Below are 26,827 nucleotides of genomic sequence, written 5' to 3'. Positions count from 1 at the left end.
GACTTATGCTATGGTATGCTTGCCCCATCCCCCACACAAATGTGTGCTAGCCGGGCAGTGGTAGCGCACGCCTTTAATCCCAGCACTTGGGAGGCAGAGGCAGGCGGATTTCTGAGTTCAAGGTCAGCCTGGTCTACAGAGTGAGTTCCAGGACAGCCAGGGCTACAGAGAGAAAAACCCTGTCTCGAAAACAAACAAACAAACAAAAAAAAGCTAGAGACGATAATACTTAGTCTGCTGCCAAGGCTCCAGGTGAAATGAAAAGCTCTTGGGAACACAATGGCGCTTGGCCCACGCCATATCTGTCTGCTACCGTGCCTGAGTGCTAGAAGGCTCTCTGCTTGGTCACACCCAGACCAAGCAGCTACAGCCCAGTCTCCTGTGACCCAGCTGTAAGAAACCCGGGAGAGGTTTGAGAAAGCAGATCGCAATCGCAGGTCTCTTGGCTGTCAGTAAGCTTTCAGTCTAGAGATGTTAATTAAGAATAATTTGCTGGCTGGGCAGTGGTGGCTCATGCCTTTAATCCCAGCACTTGAGAGGCGGAGGCAGGAGGATCTCTGAGTTCGAGGCCAGCCTGGTCTACAGAGTGAGTTCCAGGACAGCCAGGGCTACACAGAGAAACCCTGCCTCGAAAAAAACAAAAACAAAAACCCAAAGAAAACCAAACCAAAAAAAAAAATTTGCTGTTATTAGCATTTAGAACTTTTGCATTTAATAATTTAATAAAAGATTTTCATTTTGTATGAGGAATTTAGAATCCATATAAACTCTGATTTTGCAACCTTGAATTTTAAGTACAGATTTTACTGATCTGAGAGCACAAACCACTTCCATTTTTAGATCCATGGTGACTCCAGCCTGTACCTCACTGCTGTGCTCCAAGGGCTCTGAGGCAGGGCTGCAAGGCTGAGGTAAGCTCGCACAGCAGAGCTGGTGGGGGAGGAGGGCAGTTTCAGCAGCAGGACAGTGGGAAAAGTGCACAGGATGGCTAGCTGAGAAGACAGGAGAGGGTCCCAGGCCCTCTTCAGACCTTCCCCAGGGACTACCCTGCCTCCAGGGACCTGCTTCCCTGTTATGGATGAAAACCGACAGAGTAGCATAGCAGTCAGGGATGCAGACCTAGAGGAGGAAGGGGACAGCAGAGCTGGGCTGGGGGAATTCCCTTTCCTAGACTGACCTCTGACCAAGTCTCTTCACTACGCTGGGTCTCTGTACCTGAGGAGGAAGCCTGCTTAGAGCAAAATCGTTGAAAAGCAAGAGGAACGCAGTCAACCATTCACAACGACAGAATTTATAGCAGAAACGTAGCACTCATCAGTTGTTCTTTGCGGCAGAACTTATACTTTCTACGTAGGACAAGTATTCAGCGATAATGACCTCTTCATCCTCCAGCGTGGAGTCCAGGTAGTCCTCCTCGTGCTCTGGAATGTCCTCCAGGATTTCATTGACAGCCTCTGTCTCCATGTCTTCATCTGTCGAGGCACTAGAGGTCCCTGCAGTGAAACACCACAGGTCACAGAAGGACAGGTGCCCCTGAAGGTGCCTTTGGTAGCCACCTTGTCCTGGCAGAACCCTAGGGATGCCCCCGTAGCCATCAGTGAGGCACCCATACCTCAGACCTACCTGCAGAGTCAGACGGGGATGTGGACGGCGTAGACGGTGTGGGGGAGGAGTCCTCTCCTGAGAAGTGCAGGTCGGGAGGGAGGCTTCCTCCATGGTGTGCAAGGGTCTGAGCTGCCAGCTGAACATTGCCTCCAAACACCCTCAGTGCAGCTTCAGCCACCACTGTGTCAAAGCCCATGTACACCAGCTAGGAGAGGTCACAGGGTTAGACATGAGCTCCGCCCACACAGCCATGTGGACAACCACAGCGACTTCTGTCAGCTTGGCACAGCAAGGACAACTTTGCTTCTTAGGTATCTGTATGTAACTAAAGAATGCAACATGCATTCTCTGGCCCTTCTTTCTGACAAGCCCCTCTTCAGCTCCCACAGACACCAAGCCATGTAGAAAGGGTCTCTGAAGACCTGGTCTAATGGGTCCTAGGCACTCACTTCAGGACTGGCCACCTTGGGGCTGAAAGCAAGTGTATGAAAATCTGACCACAAGTTAAGTGGCCACAATACATAGGCCATGCTAACATGTGGTACCATGGTGAGGTGAACTTCACAGGACACGGTAACACAGTGACATCCTCTTAGGTCCCAGGCAGAGAAATAGGACATTAACAGTGGAACATGGGAAAGGCAAACGAGAACTGAAGGCAAAAGAGGGACCTCCTGCGGCAGTGCTTCTTGCTATTTTCAGGGATCAGAATCTCACTGTGTAGCTCTGACCTGGTACTTGCTATATAGACCAGGCTGGCCTTGAACTAAAAGACCTACCTGCCTCTGTCTCTAGGTGTTAGATAGGATTAAAGGTGTGCACTTATCATGCCACCCCTCCCCCTTCTACAGAAGCACCTCTCAAACCCCTCTAACCACATCCACCTCGCCGCAAATGCCTGAGGTCCTCCCAGAGGTGGCAGGTCCTGCTTAAAGCCTAGAAGCAGGCATACCCCACCCCACCAGCATCCCATGCACTCCAGCCAGCCCCACCCAAGGTTAGAGAGCACCAGCTGTCACTCACCTGGTCAATGCTTTCCTGGGATGGACTTGCTTGACGGCTGTTGTTTTCAGGGTCTGAGTCCTGTAACCACCACATGTGGGGGTTACTGAGAAGAATCTGCAAGCATAGACAGGGACATTTGTTAACTCACCTAGCCACCTGCCACACCATCTCACATGCAGGCACACAGCCCAGACCATCCATTTGTGGGACAAATAAGTACAGAATGTCACAGGAGGTTGTGCAGAGTGCCCTGAAGCAGGAGAGGGGGCTCTCAGCTGGCTAGGGAGACCCAGTGATCCTGCGGTTTTACCTTCCCAGGATAACGACACGGCTCACCACACCTGCAACTTTTACTTGGGTTCTGGGGATCAAACTCAGGGCCTCATGCTTGCAAGCTAAGTACTTTCTAACTGGATCTCTCTAGCCTCATGCCCTTCTTGAGCTGACAGTTTGAATCGCACTGGTTTCTTCAGAGGGTCAGACCTTCCTGTTGTTTATGTTTGCCCAACACAAAACCCCAAGCTTCATATTCAAACGACATTATAAGTTAAAAATGTATGATCTGGGCATGGTGGTGCACACCCTTAATCTAACACTGAGGAGGTAGAGGCAGCTAGACATCTGAGTTTGGCAGCCTGGTCTACATACTGAGTTCCAGGACAGCCTGGGCTATATAATGAGACCCTGTCTCAAAAAATAAAACAAATATACATATGTGCACACACACACACACACACACACACACACACACACACACACACACACAAATGAAAAAGTGGAGCTTCCCGAGGCAGAGGATAGGTACAAATGGGCTCTGTTGCTCTGTTGCCTGAAGCACATGGTGACCTTGGTCCCTGCCTGGCCAGCCCCATCATCAGTGATATTCCCCATTCCAAGAGTTCCAGGCCAACACACTGTCCTGCTGCCCCTGTGTGTCTATCTCTGTCTACCACTGGTTTGTGGCACTTGTGGGCAGTGTCCAAGCTGTAGCAGAACTTCCTGTGCCTCCTGACCAAGACTGGTCAGGAAAGGCTGCTGCTGCACTGTTAGTTTTCGGATTTCTTCTAAAAGCCTTTTTGCTAAGAGGTCCCGAGAGTAAAACCAGACATGCAAACAAGCATTTTATTCAAACGCTTAACACTGAGATGCAACCAGTGAAGGGCCAGTCACTGAAGCCCCAGGCCAGGTGTCTAGGGCCATCACTCTGGCCCTGCTGGAGGACAACAGACCTGACTGCACCCCACCCCAACCTATACAAAGACTTAGGAGGGATATGCACAGGAAGGCTGTGAAGCAGAGTCCCAGGAACCAGGCTGGGGGGGTGTACCCAGCTGCTCACACTGAACCAGGAAACATTACCTTCAGGGCATCATCCAGGTTGCCTCTGGCCTGGTGAAGGGCTTGTTTGGCAGCTCGTGTAGAGTAGCCCATTCCTCTCAAAGTGTTGATATTTTCCAGACGGCGTCTCCTCTTCTCCTTCTCTTCCTTCCGAATTTGGGCCAGTTCCTTTAGGAAAACAAGGCCCTGTGAGTTAGAGGTGGAGGCAGCACAGAAGCTGTGGGGTGTCTCAGGGTCTCTGGGCTGCTGCACAACCAAACAGAAAGGGACCTCTACCTATCCTGCCAAGAAAAGTGGCCAGAGGCCAAGGGACAGGGTCAAGGTTGGGCTGAGGCCCAGAAGCCAGCACAGCACTTCATAAAAAGACAGGTTCTTACATGTGTAGGTGCTGGGGGCCTCCACAGGTAGGCAGCTATTTTGTGGATAGCCCTGGTGATGCCTGTATTTTGATGTTAATTCTGCTTTCCCAGGAGGGGCTATCTGGTGTCATGTACTCAGGTGACTTCTGGTAAACTTCCCCTCCACCCCCAATGACTAGAGGGACCCATCACTGGGTGAGTAGGCAGGACTTCCAGGTTGGATGGAGGAAGAGAGGAAGGAGAGAGTTAGGGGCTTTTTGGATGGAGATTAGCATGAGGACAGGATGTAGCTTCTAGTGTCTCCCGGTTTCAATGGCAGATTGGATTCGACACCAGAGGATTTACATTTAATAAGGCTTACAAGATAAGGATTTTAGTTGTTGCACCCAGCGATTATGTTATCGCTGTTTCTGAACAAAGTTTGTGTGGTGTCTTCCTTCACGCTGCAGCTTGTCTGGGTTCCAGAGAGAGAGGTATGGCGGCAAAGCGTAGGTTTGCCTGATGTGTACAAAAGCTGTGGGGGTTTTGAAGCATGAGGCTGGTGTGATAGCGACCCGCCAGTGGGAACTTAGCGAGTTAGGTGGAGAGATTTTAGAGCTCTGAGTCAAGAGTCTCCATGAGATAAGAACTGGCCTACGTGCCACCAGAACTGAGAGTAGCCAGGTGTAGTGCAGGAACTTGCCACTTCTTTTTAATATTTCCCATAACACAGCTACAATATGGCAGGAGAGTTTCCTGCTGCGGAAGGTCATCCCCATCTCAGGTTACCTACTCAGGGATTCATCATAGAGCTCAGAATGTCACTTAGGGTTCTATCCCTAACATCAGAATAGAAAACCTGATTCTATTTAGTTCTGTGACAAAGAGCTGCAGGAACTGAGATGGCAGCTCCCTTGGGAGGGCCTCTTCTGTGCCACACCAGGTGTGCCTTCCCAACATCACCTGCCCTAGCCAGCTCCTAGCTGGGCTCTGAATGGTCTCAGCTCATACTAGCCTCAGTGAGAGGTCCAAGGGTGGCTGGCTCATCAGCACAAGGTTCAAAGACTGGTGATTCAGGGTATGATCAGACACAAAGTGGGGAACAGAGACAAACCAGGACCTTGGCAACTTGGTAACCAACTTGCCAAATCCCAGAATCACTATCTTCAGGGCTTTTTCTCTGAAGATTACAACTTAATTCACACATGTATGACATGCTCATTGATTCCTGTGGTGTGAGGGCCCAATGTCTTATGTACCTCAGCATTCTGCATTTTTATTACATTTTAATTTGTTTTATGTATGTGTGTGTCAAGAGGACAAGATGTAGGAGTCAGTTCTCTCCTATCAGTTGGGTCCAGAGGACAGAACTCAGATCAGACTGAGTCACCGTCTTGGCTCTCCCACCACACCAAGATGGCAGTCTGCGAGCCATGGCTCAGCTCATCTGTAACAGAATCAGCAGTCATGGGGAGAGCTGAACTATATCACAACTGGGAGAACAGCTTAGGAACTACTAAGTATTATACCCGCTGTGGCAGAAGTCCCTGAAAACAGCAGCTTTCCACGGAGACCATGCTGGTGGCCGGGCAGCCCGGAGGCTCGCTTCCTAGACCCTCTACTGCACAGAGCCAGCTTCACCCAGCCTGTTCCTGACTCCTGCTCCCAGGACCAGGGACCAAGCCTAGAACAGCTGAGGCTGACTGTGCTGAAGGGAGACATTCGCACAGCCCTGCTGGCAGGTCACTACACAGCCAACCCACACTCCACTCCTACAATGACTAGTGGCTTCTCCTACCCCACTGTGGTCCACGGACTGCCGCACTTCAGAGAAACGAGATTCATACAGCAAGAGTCTGGCTGGAAAGTGCCAGGACACTCTGTTAGCGTCTAACTGAGAGAAGACTGACCATGTCACCAACTCTCTGGACCTCAGGTTTTTCACTGTACAAGTGGATATGACAAAGCCCCTTTCTTTTGACTTTAGAACTCTAAAACTTTTCTTGTGTGTGTGTATGTGTGTGTACTTGTTATAAAGACTGCAGCTATTAAAATCCTGTTTTTATGATCTGACATATTTCCAGGCAAGAAGGTAATCCTAAATTATCATAGTGGCCTCAAAGCCACCTTTGAAATAACTTCCAGAAACGCAATATGGTGTTGAGCAAGATCCTAGAGAAGACTAGAGTCATAACCTGCCACCAGGCCAGGAAGCCGCCCTGCTTCTAGCCCTGCTGTGGATGCCTGCTAGCATCAATGAAGCCCCAGGTTTCTTCCTCCCCAGCACTACAGAAAGCCAGGTACAATGAATGCCAGTAATCTTACCCTCGCAGGTCAGCAAGGAGGATCAGCAGAGCAAGGCTACCCATGGTTTTAGAGCAAGTTTGAGGCTAACCTGGACTTGAGCCTGTCTTTAAAAAAGGGAAGACAATGCATTACTCCAGCCCTCCTGACCCTTAGCTCGCTCTTCATGCCTCTTCTGGCCTCCTGGCTGGTCATTTCCTACCCAGTTCAGAAATACAGTGACAATGTCTTTGTTTCTTAACCTTGTCAATGGGTCGGAGCCTCCTGGGTGCTACAGAGGGAAAGGAAAACTCACCTCTCTGCGGTTGGAAATGTGAGTGGCTGCATGGTCCACGTTCCCATCACAGGCCCGCAGGCCCAGCCGTGCTTCCTGGGCAGTGAACCCCAACTGTAACAAGTTGTGAACTTTTGATGGGTCGATATAGAGCTCTTTAAAGAGCTGCCGTGCCTACAAACAGGAAGAAGCAGAAAACTCACCGGACAGTGAATAAAGCCTGACAAAACTAAAGGCCAGGAGTCAGGCTAACAAATGTGATCTACTGTGCGTGAGATTCAGACAGATGCTAAGCTTGTCTACCTTAAGGAATGAAACAAACACTATCTCTGCCTGCATAACATACCCATAATTTAGCACAAATAGGCAGGCTGAATGTTGTAGGCATGCCAGAGTAACTGTTTCTTTCTTCCTTACATTCAGAGTTTAGCTGGCGGTGGTGGTGCAGGCCTATAACCCAGCAATCAGAAGGCAAAGGTCATCTGGCTGCACAGCAAGACCCTACCTCAAAACAGGCTGCAAATAGCATCTATCTCTCGCCCTGTAGCTGGGCTGCCTGGGTGGTTGCTAGGTCAATTGCAGGTAGTCTCTCTCTTTTTTAAAGATTTATTTATTTTTTATATATGAATACATGGTTGCTGTCTTCAGACACACCAGAAGAGGGCATTGTGAGCCAGCATGTGGTTGCTGGGAATTGAATTGAGGACCTTTGGAAATGCAGTCAGAGCTCTTAACAGCTGAGCCATCTCTCCATTCCTGGCAGTCTCTTTGAGGTATGGGTCTGTTCTGATTCTCTAGCCCTCTCTGCGTGTGGCATATGGACCAGCAGGAACAATGGGAGCCAAGGCCTACAGAGTTCTACCCTGGCCTGCTCATGCCAGAGGCAGGGCAGAAACTACCCACTTAAAGCCACTGCCATTCTGAAGAGCCTTCATTACAGCCTTTGCTTCACAGACACAAGTGTCCATGTGCATGTGAGGGAGGAGACGGGAGGGAGGCGCAGGGCTCTGACAGACACAAGTGTCCATGTGCATGTGAGGGAGGGGACGGGAGGGAGGCGCAGGGCTCTGACAGATTGGTAAGCATGACTCACAGAGCACTGTTGCCAAGGCATAGGCAGAGGTGGGGTAGATCCAGCAGCCTTCCTTACCTTGTTGAGGTATTCCCGAGCCTCCTCTCCGTTTCCACTGTGATAGTTTCGGATTCCCTGAAGCAAGTAGAGTCTTAAAAACAACACCTTCTCTTTCCCACAATTTCCCTGAAGTTATTGGGAAAAAAAGAAGAATAAGTGACCTTATTTCTAATTAAAGGGTCACTAGGTCACTGCTGTAACTATGTTGTGTCTCCACAGTAGCAAGATGGCAAGATAGCCCCGAGCATCACTGCTGTCACTGGTGTGACTTCTATGCAGTATCTCTTCCACTCTAGCCACTACAAGCCATGACTACAAGTCTCTCCTGGTCAGACTGACTGAGAACAGTGGTCTATAATTAGGAAACCCAGTCTTTACAAACCACCACAGAAGCAGCAGACTAAACTGAGCATGGTGGTGCATACAGTAACCCCAGTAATCCAGATGCTAAAGCAAAAGGATTAAAAATTCAGGGACAGCCTGGGCTATACATGAGACTGTCTCAAACAAAACCAAAAACCAAACACAACAACAAACAAACAAAACCCAACAAAAACCCAGCCAGACTCATTAAACTGTCAATACCTGCTAAAGCTCTGGCTAACAAAGAAGGTATCATATGCTGCTGCCCAGATAAATCACCCCTGGCAGCAGACATGCCCCAGGGGACACAGCCAACCACAGTGACATACTTTTATGTGGACCAGTCGCTGGTGATTCTCTCCATAACAGTTTTTAAAGCACTTCTGGGCCAAGTTCAGCTTTTTCTCTGCATCATCAAGGCATTCAAGCTGTTCCAGGCGGAAGTAGCACCACACGATGTCCAGCTGGAGGACTGCATAGTTGTCCACAGTGTCCAGCAGCTCTGTGCACTCACTGCAGGAGAAGGAAGCTGGCATGGAGCCTTTCAGCCTTTCAGGGTCGCCAGAAAGCCTTTAGCTCTTGGTGTGTTTCTAGGATTAACTAGTGGGGTCTTTATTTACAATACAGATCCTCTGAATGGATAAAGAGGAATTAGGGTTCTTGACAGCAGCATGGTGGCATCTGGCCCAGGACATAGTGGCTTCTATTCCTGGCTATGAATTACAATCACCAAGACACAGGGGTCTTTCTTTGGGCATACTGATGCTAAGTCCTAATTGGGGCAACAATAACAAAGCTCTCCATGACACAAGTTGGATGTCCCATTGCTAAAATCTCCCTGGGAGATTCTAACATGTGTAAAAGGTTGGCACATGGCTTTAAAGACACCTCGAAACCTGTGACTTCCTAAAAATGCCCCGGCTGATGGCAGTTTTGAAAAGACATTCATGCTCAGGGACTTTCTCACTGGGGGAACGGTCTGGAATTACCAGGCTAAAGGCCTAGCTGACTCCTAAAGGCCCATGAACAGGCTGAGCCAGACACAGGGAAAGGAATGAAGACACTATTCATGAATTATTTATTTGTACTTTAACTTATGATAATGCTCAATAAATAGTGCAGACCCTCAAGACAGAAAAAGTATCTGCAACCACAGTCTGCACAGGTATCCCCAAAGCTCTGCCGTCCACTTCCAATGGGATGCTATTCAATAGCTTTTTTTTAACCTTGCCTACCAGGACATGTTCATCCAAAAGCCTAATGAAATAGATTTTGTCATCACTCACGAGGCTGCACACAGTTCAATGGGGGCAAGGACACAGAACAGTGTTTCTGCAGGCTTTCTTCCCTTTCTCTTCTAGCATTCCTATTAGTCACGAGTGTCTGACAACATACATGCCATGCTGCTACATACACAGAGAGAAGGGGGGGGGGGTGTGGGTGTGGGTAGGCCCAGGAAAAGAGCATCTTCAACACAGCCTGAAAACCTGACTTGAGAAGAGGCAGAAATGCTGTAGGTGGAAATCTGATCTCACATCAAGGCAGACGCCCTGACCTATACCTTGACAGGTTTACCTTTCTGAGACAGAAAGGCTGAACCATTCACAGAATGCAATGGGCACTCTGCCACACATTAATTTCCAAGGCCTCTGAAAGGCTCTTTCAATACTTGCCGGACAAGCAACAACAAGGAAAGAAATGACCCAGAACTGAATTATTTGTGGCCAGAATATGGTATAAAACCAAAAATATATAAAAAACCAGGTCTCCTATTAAAGGAGTATGTTTTATTCTATTGTTTTCAAAAAAAAAAAAAAAAATCAGGCTGGGTATGGTGGTGCATGCCTTTAATCCCAGGACTCAGGAGGCAGAGGCAGGCGGATTTCTGTTTGAGGCCAGCCTGGTCTGCCTAGAGTTCCAGAATAATTAGGACTACCAGCCAGGACTCTGTCTCAAAAAAAGAAGAGAAGAGGGGAGGGGGAGGGAGTGGGGGAGAGGAGGGGAGAGGAAGGGAGAGGAGGGGAGAGAGGAGAGGAGGAGGGGAGGGGAGAGGAAGAGGAGAGGAGAGGAGAGGAGAGGAGAGAAGAGGAGAGGAGACCAGACCAACACTTGTACACTGTAGTTTTGAAACCTCAGGCCTTTCCTTGGCCTTCTTGGCTGCATAGACACCTAGCTCTACTTCTACTTAGAGCAAGGCCCTGCCTATCTTTGCCCACCCTGAACTGCTGGGAGCTGCTGATTGCTTTATTTCGCCAGGCTTTTTAGGTCTTTAACATGACACAGTAAACTCAGTCCTGTTGCCTGAACTCCGTGCTCCCAGAAACCACTATGGGGTGGAAATAAATCAGTCTGAAGTTACAGGCAGGAGGGCGGGGGAGCCTCTGCTTACACTAGCATCTGCTGAATGCAAAAACACCTACCAGAAGTATCTGTCAGCATCCAGGAGGCACGGCAGGGCTATTCCATACTCTTTTCTCTTCAGGAAAGCTCTGCCCTTCTCATGGTATCCCATAGCTAACATAAGGGCCTAGGAAAGAAGATAAATTATTAAAAATAGTACTTTCAATCAAGTTAGTACAGCATAATAAAACAAGTAAAGTGTATTAGCTCTACTGAAAAGCAATGCAAAAAACAAACACAACTCAATCTAAAACCCAAATTAGCTAAGCCCCATGAGAGACTTAGCTAGCTGAAGCCCCGCAGCCTCTAAAGCCATGCTGTAGTCCAAGTGGTGCCAGCCCCTGCGTTCTTCAAGCTTTTCTTCCACCTGCTGAGCCACATCTGTTTCAGTTTACAAGACCAGATGTATAAGCATACAGGAATTCTTGTGGTCTTCCTAAGGAGCACTGCAGGTGTGGTACTGTGGGCTGTGATCATATGTGGGACACTGAGGAGGGAGGACAACAGGATGGAGGCCAGCCTGCCCTATGCAGCAAGACTGCCAAAGTAAGAATGTAAGTTCATCAGCTTTGGTTGTGGTTTTGCTTTTAATTTGGGGTCCCTTACTTATCCAGACTCCTACATTCTCCCATCTTCTACTTTCACAAGCAATATCACCACACACTTCCAAATTATTGGACAATGCCAGCATTTCCTAGACAACTTTTAAAAACATTTATTTGCATCTATGTGGGTATGTGTGTGCATTTGTGCCAAAGCACATATGTAGAGCTCACAGGACAACTTTCAGGATTCTTTTTCTACCATGGACCTGGGTTGCTATGCTTGATAGTAAGCACCTTGACCTGCTCAGCCATCTTGCTGGCCCTCCAAAGCCATTTTTAAAAGGTTGCAATAGCTTAGACTGTGTATTAAATGAGGCTTGGTTCCCAGCACCCCCCAGGTATGTAGGGATTACAGGCTTGTGCCAGCTTACAACCTCACTATATACTCTTTAATTATATTGTGTCTGTGCACGTGTCTGTATATGTGGGCACAGCTTGTCACAGAGTGCATGTGGATGTAAGAGGGAGCCAGCTCTCGGCTTCCACCATGTAGGCTCAGCAGGCTGAGAGCAAGAACCTTCACCTGCTGCTATCCCTCCAGTCCTTGAATTCTTCATTTTAAACAGAATAATTCAAGTAGTGAGGCTTACCCCAAACTGTCATTTAAGTGCCAAACAGATACAAAAATGAAACAAAAATCCCTAAAATGAACTTGATCTGGATCTGGAGTGAGTCACAGCTCCTCATTCTAAGAAGCTCCTGACTCCTGGGAACAAGCACAACCCCCAGGGCCAGCAAGCCTCCAGCCAGACTTACTTTTCTTTCCGCAGGGGGAATCCTGATTGACCTGCCTGTCTGGTTCGCAATGTCTAAGTAAGGCGTCGTTTCCGGATCTACCACCATCTCAGCTGCAACAGAGCACAGAGCCTCGTTAATTAAGGGCCAAACAGCACTTGAGATGCCAGACTGTGGAGAGGACTCCACAGCAGGCACACTACTCATCTGTGTGCTGCCTGGATGCATCTAGGGAGGCGACAAGCCAAAATGGTGTACCTCTCTCCGCCAGGATCTCCAGTCCCCTTTTGGTCCTCTGAATGCGTTTCTCCTTCAGCTCGGCCTCGTTCTGTTCCTCTTCCTCTAGCTGTAAGTTTTTCCTCACATCTTCTTCAGACTGTTTCAGTTCTAGCACCATCGCCTTCACATTGTGAGTGACTCCTTGTTCTTCAAGGCTTTTCCCTGGGAACAGCAGAATTGCCTGTCACACAAACTTCCTGGGCAACAGTCCATTTCCTTTTCCTTCCATTTCCTAAAAAATGGAGTCCTTTTTTTAATTAAATTATTTATTTTGGAATGAGCTTGTGTGTGTGTTGTGTACACGTGCACATGCACGCATTTGAGAATAACATGCACAAAGCACTTTTCTGCTTCATCCCAGGACCAAACTCAAGTCACTCGGCTTGGCAGCCAGTGCTGTTTCCTCACTGAGCCACTCCACCAGTCAGGAAAACAGGATTCAAAACCCTTCATTCATTCACACTTAGAGGCCAGCGACCACACTCACTCTCTCCTACTTTCTTTTTCTTCACCCTAAGACCAGACTGAAGCAATAAATATTTGAGTGCACTATGCCAGGCAGGATAAAAGGGAAATGAGAAAGTGTAATCAATACACAGTCTTTCCTATCCTCTAGTTGAGGCCGGGCAGTGGTGGTACATGCCTTTAATTCCAGCACTTGGGAGGCAGAGACAGGTGGATTTCTGAGTTCGAGGCCAGCCTGGGCTATACAGAGAAACCCTGTCTCAAAAACAAACAAACAAACAAACAAACAAAAAACAAAACCAAAAAACCCAAAAATCCAAAAAAACAAAAAAGAAGCCATGGTGCGGTAAGGACAACAGAGCCAGCTCTGGCCATGTTGAAAAGCAGAGGCCACAGGCCCCTGCCTGTTTTCTCACCCTACAGACCTAACTCATCTCCTTTCTAAGCCTGTTTCCTCTGGTAATAGGTAGAAATAAAGACAACAGAAACCCATGAAAGAGAACAAAGGGGAGCGTAGCCAGCCCAGGGAAAGCTTAGCCAGGTGCCACAGACAAACCTAGGAAGAAGGCTGCTGAAATGCAGAAAGAAGGGAGTCAGTGGTGACAGACACAGCACCCTTTGTCCCCGAAGGTTCAACCTGCTGTTCCTCCAGTGTCAGCTGTTAACAGCCAGTGGGCGCTGCTGTGTCAGGAGGTCTGTCCTTCCTGCACTGCACGGTGGGCATTTGCAGGGACTGCCTACTATTTAGCAGTAACTCTGACCTTGACTCCGGAAATGACGGGAGTGCAACCTTCCCCTACAACACAGCTATCACCAAAACTGTCCTCACAAAGCCAACTGTCCCCTGCACAGGAAGGTTTCCCTGTCTGAAAGGCACTGCTGGAAGACTTGCATGGCTCCTGTCTGCCCTCCGCAGTCGGAAAGGCCTCCACCTCACACGAGACCCCACTCAGTTCCCTTGGCTGTTAGCAGAGTGCTTCAACCTGGCCTTGTTCATCTCTCTTCTCACGGGGAGAGCTGAATAACTCTGATCCTCCCCACAGCACACACTTCCATTCTGGAACATTCTATGAGACAGCCATGAACGTGCCCTTTCCCTCTAGCCAGAGTAGGCCATGACTATGTTATGGGAATGCTCTTTTCTGGGTAACATTTATGGTAAACTTCTAACAGAATCAACTCTGGAGAATAAATGCAACAAGGCCAGGAAGGCCTCAACAGAGGAGAAGCAAAACCAACCAACACAGAACACAGAAAAGTCACTTCGTCTGCATCACATGCACACTTTGCTGTGACATACCTAGTTGAAGCTGTTTCTTATTTATTACGATCTTGATGTAATTTTCTTGAAATCCGAAAGTTTCAGCTATTCTATAAAATAAACGCAGAGTGAGCTCCAGAAGAGCAAGCTTGTCACTTGTCACCTGCCATGGGGACTTGGATTATGAGGTCCATTTTGCCGCTTTATACTTTCTACTCACAAACACCTAGGCTCTCCACCCACTGACCAGTGAGCATCACTTTACAATAAAGCTATACGTGGGTGGCTGCTAGAAGCCATGTGGGACAAGCCCCTTTTAAACTTGTCTCTGAGTTGACGACTACAGGACTACAGGGCTGTCCATTTGAGCAGGAGTCAGAAACATGCTTGCCGTACTTTTCAGCATCCTCTGAGGACCCTGAAACTATGGTTATCCTATACCACTGTGTACTTGCCAGCATTGAATGAGTGGCACTTCCTGGTTCTCCTTAACCTTGATGGAAGCTGAAGAAGTGAGACAAATATGCTAAAACGTCGCTTGGGATGGCCAGCCTTCACTGAAGGTCACAGCAAGTGACCAGCACCAAAGGAACGGAATTATAAAACATATGTTCTCTTGGTGCAAGGCTGGCTCCTGCTTCCCTCCCTCAGCCATCTCGCTCCAGTACATGTTGGGCATGTCCTGCAGGCATCAAGCTGCAACCCTCTGAAAGCTGCACTACATCTAAGAAGCCCCCCGTTGCCTCTGGTATAGCAGTGTGAGCCCAGCATACTTGTCATCCCACCCTCCAGGCTCCCTCTTCTCTGCTGTAAGGGGAGGACAGGCCAGCTGCCTAGCTTATAGGATGGCTTGAGAGCATCCAGAAGCAGGGTAAGAGGGGCAGACCTGCAGGGACCCAACTCAGATACTCACTTACACCTCAGGTCTCTACCAGTGACGTGTAAGCGGGTCTCCAACAAGCTTTTCTTATCCTGCTGCAAGAGAAAACAAAATGTGCTTGAGTATGACACTCCTTGGACCGCTACCCTGCGGGAAGTTGTAAGGTGCTATCAGGATGTAAGCACAGGGTTCTACTTAAGGACCAAAACACTGCCTGAATGGAAAATCATGTTGAACACAGTCCAGCACAGACCAACAGGGTGACCTGATTGTCCTATAGGTAAAATAGGTAGGGCTGCTCAGTGGGATTGGTCACATGCCAGCCACCATTATAATAGAATGGACAGATGGCTCAGTGGGTAAGAGTCTCTACTCCTCTTAGAGGACCTGAGCTTTCTTCTCAGCACTCATTCCCTCAAACTCAGAGATCCACCTGTTTCGGCCTCCTGGGTGCTGGGATTAAAGGCCTGCACCACCACCACCACCCAGCAAAAATAAAATCTTAAGCAAAGAAAATGTTTAATGGAATTTCTGAACCCTCCCATCTCATCACCCCTCACAAGGCACCGTGTCCAGCACCCTATCCCTCTTTTCTTCAGCCTTGCAACCGTTATTTCCTTTCTCTGGGTGTTTTGGACATGCCACATAAACAGGACCATAGAGCATCGGTCTTTTCTGCATGTTTTTGAGGTTCTCTCCTATTACAGACAATTAGTATGGTGTATCTGTCACACCAGTTGTCTTCTGTGGCGTGGGCGTATCTGCTCATCCACACATTCACTGACGGAAGTTGGGCTGTGTCCACCTTAGCCTGAGGTGAAGGCTTACCTGTCAGTTTATTCTTACATCTGATATGTGGTGGTTTTGCATTGGCTACTGTGGGTGTGTGTAAGCAAGCATGTTCCACAGGTTGATGACAGGTGTCTTGTCTTGATTATTTTTCATGCTTTTATTTTGTAATAGTCTCTCTCATTGATTCTGTCGGCCAATGAGCTTCAGAGCTCCATATACATGTCTGTGATGCTGTGCCAGCCAGTGCTGGGGTTACAGGAACCATTACACACCTGGCTTTTTACATGGATTCCAGGGTCTTCATGTTTGCACGCCAGGTACTTTTGCTGACTTGAGTCACTTCTCTAGTCAATGCTCCCCTTCTAGCACTTGGGTTTTCAGTAGTGAACCCTGGTCACTGGGCTTGATGAGAAGAGCCTCACCTGCTAAGTCATCTCCTGGCCCGTGTGACTGTGTGACGCTGTTTTTGTTTTGCTTTTTTCAAAAGACAGGGTCTCATGGGCTGGTCTTGAACTCATCAATAGGCTGAAGACAAACTTAAACTACAGGGAGGCTTCTGCCTCCCAAGGGCTGAAATTATAACATATCATGCCTCACTTCTGTGACCCATGCTTTGAAGGTCAGACAAGAGCAAGCCTACCTTAAATGTGTAAAGATAAGTCTACACCATCAGCCATTAAGCACACTTACAAAAACAACAGCTTGCTGGGCATGGTAGCATGTACCTTTAATCCCAGCACTTTGGAGGCAGAGGCAACAACCTGGTCTACATACAGAGTTCCAGGATAGACAGGACCACACAAAAAGATCCTGTCTCAAAAAACCAAACCAAGCAAACCAACGACGCAGCTCATCTGAGCACAACATGGCAGTCTCAGAGTTACTCACCTTCCGGAGCCTTGGAGGCAGGAACACCTCAATCGTGGCAATCCCAGTTGCTCGGTAGTGTTCATTCCCGGTGCCACGCTCAATTGCTTTGCATCGGATTTCTTCGATTATGTTTTCCACTTCACTTTCACAGCACTCCAGCCGCTCAGAGTACTTCTTAGCAAGGTCCTATGAGGAGAAACCAGAAATGGAGCTCAGGGGAGAGCCAGCGCCCACACACAAAAAAACTACATGCATGTGTGTGAATATAAATAATATATATATATATAGATATAATGTAATCCTTATAAGCAGATGCTCCCACTATACTGAAACTCAATCTGGGCTCTCAGGGAGGATTCAGGGGGAAATTACAACACTTATAAACAGTAAAATTAGGCTTGCTGGTCAGAGTAAGTGTAACTGGGACTATTCCAGAGAGATAGAGGGAGGGCTGAGACTCTTGTGACGTTAATAGACTGAGAAATTACTTTAGAAAGCAGTGAACTAGGGCCAGGAAGGTGACAGTTCAGCAAGTAAAGGCACTTGTGGCCAAGCCTGACACCTTGAGGTCAATCTCTGGGCCCTACAAGGTGGTGTGAGAGAACCAAGCCCTATAATTGAATTCTAGCCTGCACAAGTCTGACACACACACACACTTTTCTGTTTTCCTTCAAAGTTGTGGAGGCTGGGGCTGGTGAGATGGCTCAGTGGGTAAGAGCACTGACTACTCTTCTGAAGGTCCTGAGTTCAAGTCCCAGCAACCACACGGTGGCTCACAACCACCCGTAATGAGATCTGACGCCCTCTTCTGGTGCGTCTGAAGACAGCTACAGTGTACTTATGTACAGTGTACTTATGTATAGTAATAAATAAATCTTTAAAAAAAAAAGTTGTTGAGGCTGGAGAGATGGCTCAGTGGCTAAGAGCATCTCTGATTCTTACAGAGGATCTGGGTCTGGTTCCCAGCACCCACAAGATAGTTTACCATCACTCATAACTCCTGTTCCAGGGGTTCCAATGTTCTTCCTCTGACTTCCAAAGATACCAATCATATATGTGGTGCATATACATACACATAGGCATATAAATACATGCACTCATATATAAATAATTATTAAAAAAACTTCTTAAAATAGTGAACTATTCATTGTTATTGGATGGGAATTGGGGGGGGGGTTGTTTTGTTTGCTTTTTGAGATAGGGTCTCACTATGTAGCTCCGGCTGTTCTAGAACTCACTCAGTAGACCAGGCTGGCCTTGAACTCATGGATATCTACCTGCCTCTACATCCCAAGTACTAGGATTAAAGGTATGAGCCACTACCACCTGGCTGTTGCTTTTTATTTTTTTAAGGATTATTTTATTATTTTGTGTTATGAATGCTTTGTTTGACTGTACATCTGTGCACCACATGTGTGCCTAATGTCCAAGGAGGTGGTAAGCCTACTTATGAGTACTGAGAGTTGAAGCTGGGTCCTTTGTAAGAACAAATGCTCTTAACCACCGAGCCAACTCTCCAGCCCTATCATTTGTTTGTTTTTTCTTTCGGTGACGGAGTCCTAGTCATAATACATTTTAAACAGGCATCAGGAAAAGACTGGAAAAATACCAATATCACTGATGTTTACTATATTTTTAAAAATATATTCTCTGAGACAGAGATAGGATCTCATCTAGGCTGGCCAAGGATGACCCTGAACCTGATCCTCATGCATTAACATCCTAAGTACTAAAATGACAGGCATGCCCATCATGGTTTATACAATTGTTTTCTTTATCTATTTCTGTATTTAAGAATACTCATGTATTACATAACTACGCTCTGATCAGTGACGGACCAAACATAAGCCAGTAATCTCATAATACACAGTGCATAAGAGCCACTTTAAAAAGGGCTTGTTTTCAATTCATATGTATCAGTGTAAGTGTATGTGCACATGTGTAAAGGTTCCTGTAGAGACCTTCTAGAAGGTAACAGATCCCCTGGAGCTGCAGTTACAAGCACTTGTGAGTCACCGATGGTGCTGGGAGCTGCCCCGAGATCCTCAGCAAGCCTTTTAACTGCTGAGCCATCTCTCTAGACCTAGAAGAGACCATTTTAATGTCCATGTTGTGTGTCTGGGAGATGCTGCTATAAACAAGTCTACTGTGATGCCAGTTCTGTCAAGCATAGGACACAGTATTAGCAAATACATACATACTGTTTCAGGAGAGCAAATGGCTGTAAAACCAGCCTTGGCTCTGTTAGCTTGTGCTCCTCTGACTTTTCTGAAATAGTTTATTCTGAAGTGTTATGTGTAATTATGAAAAAACTATGTACAGTATCTCCGGCTACTCTCTAGCTGTGGCGGTCTTCAACCCCCATGGCTATTCCAGAGCCCCCACCCAGTTTCCCAGGAGCTCACTAGCCAAGCTCCTAGCTCACATTCCCAGTCATCCGTCACCTGCAGCTATTCTGTCACAATTTGCTCTAAACCCTGAGCTCCATATAAAGAAAACTCCAGAGGCTTGTAATTTATCAGTCAGCTTTATAGCAGTAAATTCTCAGCCCACAAAATGCCCACACTAAGAACTCAAAACTCAATTGATATTGATACAAGCTTCACAGCTAGACTGGACAAATTACTCTATATTATTCTATTGCTCTTGTATGATATCCATAGCTACCTGTGGCTATTTCAAGCCACATGGATACAGTTCATCTTTCTCTCCTATAGGTTCCATCCTGTCTCCTCATCCCATCTCTTGTCTCTGTCTCCGTCTCTAAAACTCTCAGCCTGCCTTCTTTTTCCACTGCCCAATCACAGGCTCTATCTAGCCTTATGCTTCACCTGCTCTTACCTTCGTATAGGCAACAATCTACACTGAAGGAGTGTAGAGGCAGCAGCAACCTCAGAGCCCTGCCAATCACCTACCAGGTGTGAACCAAACTCCTGCCTCAGGCACATCACCCAATCACGTCTCTCAGGGCGTCCCCAGTGATGAAGACTGACTATGTATATAAGTTGACTGTCTTTGAACTGGTGGTCCTTTTCTTTAAGCCTCCAGAGTGCTAGGATTTCTGGTGGGTATACTAGGCTCAGTTCTATTTTTAATCCAGGAACACATTATTTTTTTATCACTAAAACATGAAATTTTTAAAAATAAAATACCTTAACAATCAATTTCAGGGCCAGCCAGTAGGATGGCTCAACAGGCAAGGTCCCTGCAAACAAGGCTAACTACCTTTCTATTTCCAGAAGCCACATGGGAGAAGGAGAGAAACAATCCCTACAAATTGTCCTGATTCCCCATGTGCAACCCCCACCACACACAAAAGTAAACAAATGTACAAAAATATCACTTTCTAAAACTTCTCAAAACATCACTTTCTAAAACTTTACTGACTCCAGAGCATGGTGGAGCACACCTGCAATCTAAGCGCTCAGGAGGCAGAGAAGGCAGAGAACGTAGATCAGGAGTTCAAGGTTCTAGGGGAGTTTGAGGTCAATTTAGGCTACATGAAACCTGTTTCAAAAATCTAAAACAATACACGCCAAACCAACCTAATAACCAAGCAACCTACTCAAACTCTAGTTACCTAGAAAGGGTATTTTTTTTCTCCTGATAGCAAGTAATTCTAACATTAACTTGGGAACTAACAGTCCAACAGGCTGTGGTGCAATCCTACAGAATACCCCATATCAGGTACCAGGCACCAGTCTCCAGGTTATCCTCATTGACTGGCTACAAAGTACAGGTTCCCATGTTTGAAAATTTGCTACAGTGACTCAGAAGTCAGAATAAGGTCTGGGATTCTAACTTCCCACAAAGGTGACAAGTGAATAGAGATCAGAGGAACCAGGTGTGGTCTGCTAGGCCCTGGGTGGAGTCCCTTGTCCTAGGCTGTAAGCCACACTCACAGCTCCTGGGTCTCCACATTAATCAATCAACACTAATTTATTAATTAATCTCATCATTTACATATCTTTAGTGGAGGCATGATTTGCCACTGAAGGATGGGATGGAAAGCATGCAGCTTCTAATCAAGGCTTCTTCCTTCTGGGAACTACCCTTCCCCCAAGCCTCATTAGGATATAAGATGCTCCTGTCGTCCTAGCATTCTCAAGAGCTCTGTCAGGAACTGGAGATAAGACTAGTGTCTTATTTATAATGTCTCATTAGTTCTTAAGCCAAGAAACCCTAGCAAGCAAGTTCAAATGGCATTAAAAACAGCACATCTGTATCCAGGTTTGATTGTCTTCCAAAAGCTGTGTTAAAGGCTTAATGTGTAGAGTGCTAATGTGTAGAGTGTTGGTGGGTGGTGGAACCTTTTCATGGAAGGTCCTTGAGGGAAAGGCCTTCAAGGGGGTTAGAGGACCCATTGGACACATTATCTCTTTCAGTTTCCTGGTTCAGGAAATGAGAGACTTCCGTCCCACTGGGGATGCCCTGAGCCCTGTGTTGGGTGATGTGCCTGAGGCAGGAGTCTGACTCACACCTGGTAGGTGATTTACACTGCTGACGTGGCTGCTGCCTCCACGCCCTTCACAGTACACTAAGTCGGAGGAGCACGAGCTAACTGAACCAAGCCTGGTTTCACAGCACATGCAGGACTGTTTGTCTTGGAGGCTCAGTTCTCATCTTTGCCCTGAGGCTTGTCACAATGTGCCACCCCAAACTAAGTCCCAAGGTTTCAGGACCACTCATACTGAGGAACTTCTGGAAACGTAAACCAAAATAACCTTTCTCTCTTTATAAGTTAATTTTCCCTCAGCTACTGTGTTATAGTTAATAAGACTAATACAATGCCTGGGGAATCAGATAACATAAAAATGAAATGCCAGCTTGTGGAGAGTGACTTGGTAGCAGGGAGCTCGCATACACAGCCTGTGCAGAAGCCCTGGGCTCTGCCTCTGCTGCTCAAAACAATTAAGTAGGAATTTGTTCATTACTAATGGTTTTGGTGCTTCTCAAAATTTCTACAGCTGTGCCTAGTAATTTCTGGTGACTACAGAATAGTATTTACTAAGTAGGTTTTGACACTGCAAAAAGTTAAAAAAAAAAAAAAACCTTTATGGCTGAACCAACTTCCTTATTTTCTTCAGTATATGGAGGTTTCCAAAGTTGAATTCTGTCTTCCCTTAGAAACTGGGTCAGTTTTGCTTGAAGATATTTCTTCTGCGCCATCCTTGAAAATAAAACTGTACATCAATAAAACCCACATCACATGTTAAAATGCTTTAAATATTACTTAATCCACTGAGTAAGTGGAGTTCCCCTCTGTGCCTCAGTCAGCTTAACCTAAGCTATTGTATCCAATTATATGCAAGGCAATAAATAGGTCTTATTGCCTTTTTTGTTCTTTTGTGTTTGTCTGTGTTTTTAAGACAGGGTTTCTCTGTGTAGCCCTGGCTGTGTTGGAACTTGTTCTGTAGACCAAGCTAGCCTAGCACAGAAGTCCGCTTCCCTTTGCCTTCAGAGTGCTGGGATTAAAAGTATCTCTAACTAAATCACCACATAAAGTACACATAAAGTATTCAGTGTTTACTTCCAACTTGCTAATATGTAGCAAGGAGCAGCACAGTCTCCTGTTTCTTGTGGAAGGAGAGAGCAAGCCAGGGCTTCTGCATTCTGAGTGCCACCCCAACCCCTGCTCTCCTCAGGGGCAGCCCAGCCCTACCTCTCCACTTCTTACTCTGTTATTCTCAGAAAGGCAAGGAAAGGGGCTGGCAAGACAGCTCAGGGGTTAGAGCACTGGCTATACTGCCAGAAGTCAGTTTGGTTCCAAATACTCCCATGACAGTTCACAATCATCTGTAACTTCAGTTGCAGGGGAATCCAAGGCCCTCTTCTAGTATACATACATACAGGCAGAATACCCATGCACATACAAAGGGTAAGTTTTTTTTAAAGACAAGATAAACCCTTTAGCAACACAATCTATACTTTGTAAATTCTCTCACACTTGGCCACTTTAATTCAAAACCTAAGATTAAGCACAAAGAAAATCTAGTCTGAACTATGAACCACCAGTAATAAATGTTTATGTAGTTGAACTCTGAATAATTGTTAGCTAGGTATGGTGATACACACCTTTAATCCAAGCACTTGGAGGGCAAAGACAGGTAGATCTCTGAGTTCCAGGCCAACCTGTCAAAATCAATTATTCATTCAATCAATCAATAAATAAAAGAATTTACAGCACTGCACCATTTCACTTTTTGTTTCATTATCTGTTTAGTTTGAGATTTGTTTGTCTTTATGATTTGTTTCTTGGTTTTGTTTTCACTGGTACTTCTGAGAGCACAATAGCATATCTGTTGTTCAATCTAATTAGATTGATGTTAAAGCTAAATCACTTTACTGCTGGGAAACCCCAGGCCCCAGATTTGTAAAACCACAAAATGAGCCCGGCCAGAACTCTGAATAATAGTTAGCTAGGTATGGGCACGGGACAACTGCTTACAATATGGACTCTAGATTGTCTCACAATCCTGTGCATGTAACTTCCCCTTTTTTACATAAGGGTGAAGGCATCGCACATGAGCGAAGCTATTCCACAGGGTGGGTGAGGCTGCTGAGAGCCTGTGGCAGCTGGAATGGGTAGTGAAGTGTTTCAAAGTGTTTCAAGGTTTGCCAAATCAAACAAAGTAGGAAGCTACTCACTCCTCATCAGTGAAGATGAATTCCTGAGAGTAGAAAATATGTGGATTAATGTAACTTAAATTTCGGCCTTCTAAACGTAATCCACCTGGTCTTCAAGCCAACTGTGGTGATTTAAGCATCATTCCATAACCACAACAGATTATTATCTGAGAGCAAGGAACAGGTCATCAGGATAGCACATGGAGTCAACATTGTGTGTGTCAGATAGGGGAAGAGGAAGAGAGAAGGAAGGAGGGAGGGAGGGAGAGAGAGAATGGATATGCTGTGTTTTTACTCACTCACAAGCTCACTACGACAAGGCACTTAGGAGCTTTGCAAATACAAATCTATTAAACCACCAGACACAGGATTCAACTCTATAGAAATTCTGAGAAAAAGATCACTGCCATCTCCTAAGGGGGTGGCAGAGATAATTCACTAGTACCCAGCTATTCAGAAGGTTGAAAATAGCCTTTCCGACTGTACCCAGAGCACTGATAAAAGGAGCCAAGGTTGCCAGGTCTGCATCTTATAAGACTTTTTTCTTTTGTTCTTTTTTTTTTTTAAAAAAAAAAACCATGACAGAGTCTCACTACTAAGCTCTGTCCTCGGATCTCACCATGTAGACCAGGCTGGAGTTGAACTCAGAGATCGCCTCCTGTCTCTGCCTCCCAAGTGCTGGGATTAAAGGTGTGCCATGCCCAGATTAACATAAGATTTAATGTTTAGCCAGGGAGTGGTGGCGAACGCCTTTAATCCCAGCACTTGGGAGGCATCGACAGGCGGATTTCTGAGTTCCAGGCCAACCTGGTCTACAGAGTGAGTTCCAGGACAGCCAGGGCTACACATAGAAACCTTGTCTCGAAAAACCAAAAACCAAAAACAAACAAAATTTAATGTTTAACAAAATTAAACCACCGAAGCGCTACATATTGAAACACTATCTAAAAAACAAAACAACAATAAAAAACAACACCAAAACCAAAACAAAACAAAAAACCCACTGGCCGGGCGGTGGTGGTGCACACCTTTAATCCTAGCACTTGGGAGTCAGAGGCAGGCCTGGTCTACAGAGTGAGTTCCAGGACAAACCAGTTACAGGCAACAGACTGACACGTGTTAGGTCAAAAGGAAGAAAATGTAACAGCCCATTTTTCAATTTTAACTGGAGAATTGTGTTTCACGTCTGTCGCTGGGCGTTCCACATCAAAACCCGGAAAACACTGAAGTCATGAATAAGAGCACTCTGAACCGAAAGTGAAACGTTGGGCATCAATGTTGAAAATATCACTTTCCCTCGTGGAATAGAGCAATCGAGATTGCCTACAACCTCACACACATTCAACACCATGTTCCCTCTCGGGAAAATGAACCGAAAGTGAAACGATGGGCACCAATGTTGAAAATATCACTTTCACTCGTGGAATAGAGCAGTCGCGATTGCCTATAACCTCACACACATTCAACACATGTTCCCTCTCGGGGAAATGACATGCGATTAGGGCCTCCTATTTAAAAGTAAGAGCAAGGGAAGGAGGCGAGGACAGTGTGAGACCAGAAAGCTTGCGTTCTCACCCACCGCGATCCGCCCTGCGCACGTCAGCCCGGGCAGTCAGCTCCTCGCAGCTCAGGCTGACGGTGGGTGTCCATCCCTTTCCCTCTGCCCAGCCGCGACCTCCTCTCGCTTCCGCCCCAGTCCGCCCCACCCCGCCCCACCGCTCCTGCCCACTGAGCCGACTGCAGCCCCGGTCGCACTACCAGGCCGAGGCCCAAGGCCGGGTCGGTGCCCGCCGCAGCCGTCTCACCTGCGCCACCACCGGGTCCGCCTCGACCGGCTGAGTGCCCGGATGCTGCAGAGGCCGCCGTTTGTTTTCTTTCCGGGTGAGCCCGGCCCCGCCCCGGCCCCGCCCCCTCGTGCGGACCGGAAGAGGGGTCGTGGGCGGGAGCTGCGTGGAAGGGTGGGGCCGAGGGGCTTGTAGGGCGGGTTGAAGACGGTGGGAACGGAAGGAAGCCCTGCAAACGCGGCTGTGGGCGGGGTTATATGGGGCGGGACAACGGCGTAGGTGGAGATAGGGAGACGGTGGGCGGGGCAGGGCTGATGTGGAAGTGAAAGGGAGGGCAAGGTGGGTGGGGCTAGAGCCGCGGAGAGGGTCAGGCGATCTGTGGGCGGGGTGGAGCGGACTTGGGAAGCAGAGAGGAAGAAGATGGAGGGCGGGCTGTCGGTGGAAAGGCGGAGCTAGGAGGAAGGAGGAGCGGGGCCTGCTGTGGAAGGGGAGGAGGCGCGATGAGGAAAGGAGGTGAGGCCATGCAAGTCTTCAAGCACCAGGTCTTCTGACCGCTCCCAGACCAAGTTTTTCTGAGGTCAGAAGAAAATGAATCTGGCTTTATTCTCCAAAAGCCTTGACAGAGCAAAACCTGTTTTCCTGAACCTTTTCTCGTCTTCCCTCTACTAGGCGTAGCCCCTAAACTGAAAGAGCCTCACACTACCCTCCACTATCCCACCAGGATCCCCCCTCCTGGTGAAGTTAGGTGGGCCACCCATGCCTCCAGCTGTTACTGCCACCATGAGGACGGTAGATGGGGACATCTGCTTTGCTTAGCGCTGTGAAAAATACCAGTGTCTGTGAAATGGCATGTGCCCTTATGTCTATATAAGGAAACAATCCCAACAGGCATAAAAAAATGAAGCCTTTTTTCTTTTTTTTTAATACTATGAGCAAGGGAACGATGCTCTGGTGTTGAACGATGCTCTGTTGTTGAGTCCCATCTTGCTGAAGACTGTGGGAGGAGGCCTGAGCTAGCCTGCTGGAGCCCCAACAAGGAGCTTCCCAACTGCCAGCCTGCCAGTGAAGCTACATCCATCATTCAACACCTGCTTCCCACGCACGTATGAGAGAGCCCAGCACAAACCCGCTTAGTCAGTCCAAAAATGCCTGGCCTCTCTGTGAATCAGGAGCCAAACAAATTGCTATTATTATAAAGGTTCAGATTTACAAGTTGTTTGTTATGCCCTCCAAACTGACACAGCTTTCAGAACCAAACAGAAGAAAGTGAGCTTAAACCCAAGAAAATGGTATCTGTAGGTAACTGTTTCCACTCTACAGAAGTTGATAAGGCATTACCTTTCCTTCTTCGCAACTAAGAGACCTACTGTGCAAAGTAAAACTTGATTCTTACCTCCCAAGGATCCTGCTGCCCTTGTTTCCATATATTAGACTTTCTGTACAGGATTTAAAGTTTTTTCATGGGGTTAAGATAGCATGTTTTTCCATTTTAAAAACAATATTGTGATATTATACATATGGTTTATAATATTCAAATTTGAGTTATGATTCAGTGCTTTTCAGTCAGTATATTTGAAGAGTTGTTCATAAATAACCACAAATAATTTTAAAATATTTCATCACTTTTTAAAAAAGATTTATTATGTATACAGTCTGCTTGTATGTATGCCTGCAGGCCAGAAGAAGACACCAGATCTCATTCAAGATGGTTGTGAGCCACCATGTGGTTACTGGGAATTGAACCTCTGGAAGAGCAGTCAGTGCTCTTAT

The 26,827-nt window shown here is 46.9% G+C and overlaps 1 protein-coding gene and 1 long non-coding RNA gene across 3 annotated transcripts; one reads left to right on the top strand and one right to left on the bottom strand.

The window, feature by feature from the left end:
- Positions 1 to 1,271: 1,271 nt before the first annotated feature.
- On the bottom strand, positions 1,272 to 25,209 carry Nub1 (negative regulator of ubiquitin like proteins 1). Of its 2 annotated transcripts, XM_031380192.1 has the most exons (15): positions 25,079 to 25,209; positions 21,699 to 21,816; positions 16,665 to 16,832; positions 15,018 to 15,079; positions 14,144 to 14,214; positions 12,358 to 12,540; positions 12,121 to 12,212; positions 10,780 to 10,886; positions 8,689 to 8,872; positions 8,015 to 8,122; positions 6,886 to 7,038; positions 3,970 to 4,116; positions 2,629 to 2,724; positions 1,624 to 1,810; positions 1,272 to 1,493 (listed from the first exon to the last, which is right to left on the bottom strand). In XM_031380192.1, the coding sequence occupies exons 2-15, from the start codon at positions 21,813 to 21,815 to the stop codon at positions 1,315 to 1,317; spliced, it is 1,854 nt and encodes a 617-aa protein (XP_031236052.1). In that variant the 5' UTR covers position 21,816; positions 25,079 to 25,209; the 3' UTR covers positions 1,272 to 1,314. The 2 variants fall into 2 exon arrangements, with proteins under 2 accessions (XP_031236052.1, XP_031236051.1); XM_031380191.1 differs by lacking the exon at positions 25,079 to 25,209 and having other exon boundaries at positions 1,315 to 1,493; positions 15,018 to 15,076; positions 21,699 to 21,829.
- Positions 25,210 to 25,218: 9 nt separating this feature from the next.
- On the top strand, positions 25,219 to 26,460 carry LOC116097563. The gene is made up of 2 exons (XR_004121465.1): positions 25,219 to 25,570; positions 25,991 to 26,460. It is a non-coding gene; the product is annotated as an uncharacterized LOC116097563 (long non-coding RNA).
- Positions 26,461 to 26,827: the final 367 nt, after the last annotated feature.

Source organism: Mastomys coucha, unplaced genomic scaffold, assembly GCF_008632895.1.
Source record: "Mastomys coucha isolate ucsf_1 unplaced genomic scaffold, UCSF_Mcou_1 pScaffold19, whole genome shotgun sequence".
Classification (NCBI taxonomy): domain Eukaryota; kingdom Metazoa; phylum Chordata; class Mammalia; order Rodentia; family Muridae; genus Mastomys; species Mastomys coucha.
This window is presented reverse-complemented; position numbering and strand designations above follow the sequence as displayed.

What these genes read in the sequence shown, in the direction of transcription:
- Nub1 (XM_031380192.1), bottom strand. Translation starts at nt 21,815, where the DNA reads ATGGCGCAGAAGAAATATCTTCAAGCAAAACTGACCCAGTTTCTAAGG. An exon ending in TTCCCCCTGCGGAAAGAAAA is followed by an intron (nt 10,887 to 12,120) that starts GTAAGTCTGGCT and finishes CTTCTTTCCTAG; the next exon opens with GCCCTTATGTTAGCTATGGG. An exon ending in CCCAGGAAAGCATTGACCAG is followed by an intron (nt 1,811 to 2,628) that starts GTGAGTGACAGC and finishes GACCTCTCCTAG; the next exon opens with CTGGTGTACATGGGCTTTGA.